Genomic DNA, 718 nt, shown 5'->3' on the forward strand with positions numbered 1-718 from the left:
CTACTCGGGAGGCTGAGGCGGGAGGCTGAGGCAGGAGAATGGCGTGAACCCAGGAGGCGGAGCTTGCAGTGAGCCGAGATCGCGCCACTGCACTCCAACCTGGGTGACAGCGCGACTCCATCTCAAAAAAAAAAGAAAGATAAGAATGTCAGGAATTTATCATTACAGAACCTCAGAAGATTCTGTCTTCTATCTTACTGTAGAACATTCAAATGTTGGAATCTTAGAGCTTACGACTCTAGAAAACTTAGCATCTCTGATCTTGGAATGTCGGACTCTAGAACGTTAGAATCTGGGAACTCTAGATGTGCAGAATTCCCAGAATTCCCAGGTGCTCCATCAAGTCTCTCAGATTATCTAGTTCAGGAATGGCAGGGTGGTGGCCCCTTGGCCATCTGGTCTATGGCCACCTTAAAATCATGATGCTTGGGCCGGGTGTGGTGGCTCACGCCTGTAATCCCAGCACTTTGGGAGGCTGAGGCAGGCAGATCGCCTGAGGTCAGGAGTTCGAGACTAGCCTGGCCAACATGGTGAAAACCGATCTATACTAAAAATATAAAAAGTAGCCAGGCATGGTGGCACGAGCCTGTAATCCTAGCTACTCAGGAGGCTGAAGTAGGAGAATCACTTGCACCTGGGAGGTAGAGGTTGCAGTGAGCTGAGATCAAGTCACTGCACTCCAGTCTGGCAACAGAGCGAGACTCCATCTCAAAAAAAA

General features: G+C 49.6%; 1 protein-coding gene across 1 annotated transcript in view; it reads right to left on the minus strand.

Annotated features, from left to right (window-relative positions):
* KPTN (kaptin (actin binding protein)) overlaps window positions 1-718 on the minus strand; it is a 13459-nt gene that overhangs the window by 7908 nt on the left and 4833 nt on the right. The window contains exon 8 of the mRNA XM_011970070.1: window positions 235-301. Coding sequence (XP_011825460.1) covers window positions 235-301 — 67 coding nt within the window. The remainder of the gene's footprint in view (window positions 1-234; window positions 302-718) is intronic.

This window comes from Mandrillus leucophaeus, unplaced genomic scaffold (assembly GCF_000951045.1).
Source record: "Mandrillus leucophaeus isolate KB7577 unplaced genomic scaffold, Mleu.le_1.0 Scaffold120, whole genome shotgun sequence".
Lineage (NCBI taxonomy): Eukaryota > Metazoa > Chordata > Mammalia > Primates > Cercopithecidae > Mandrillus > Mandrillus leucophaeus.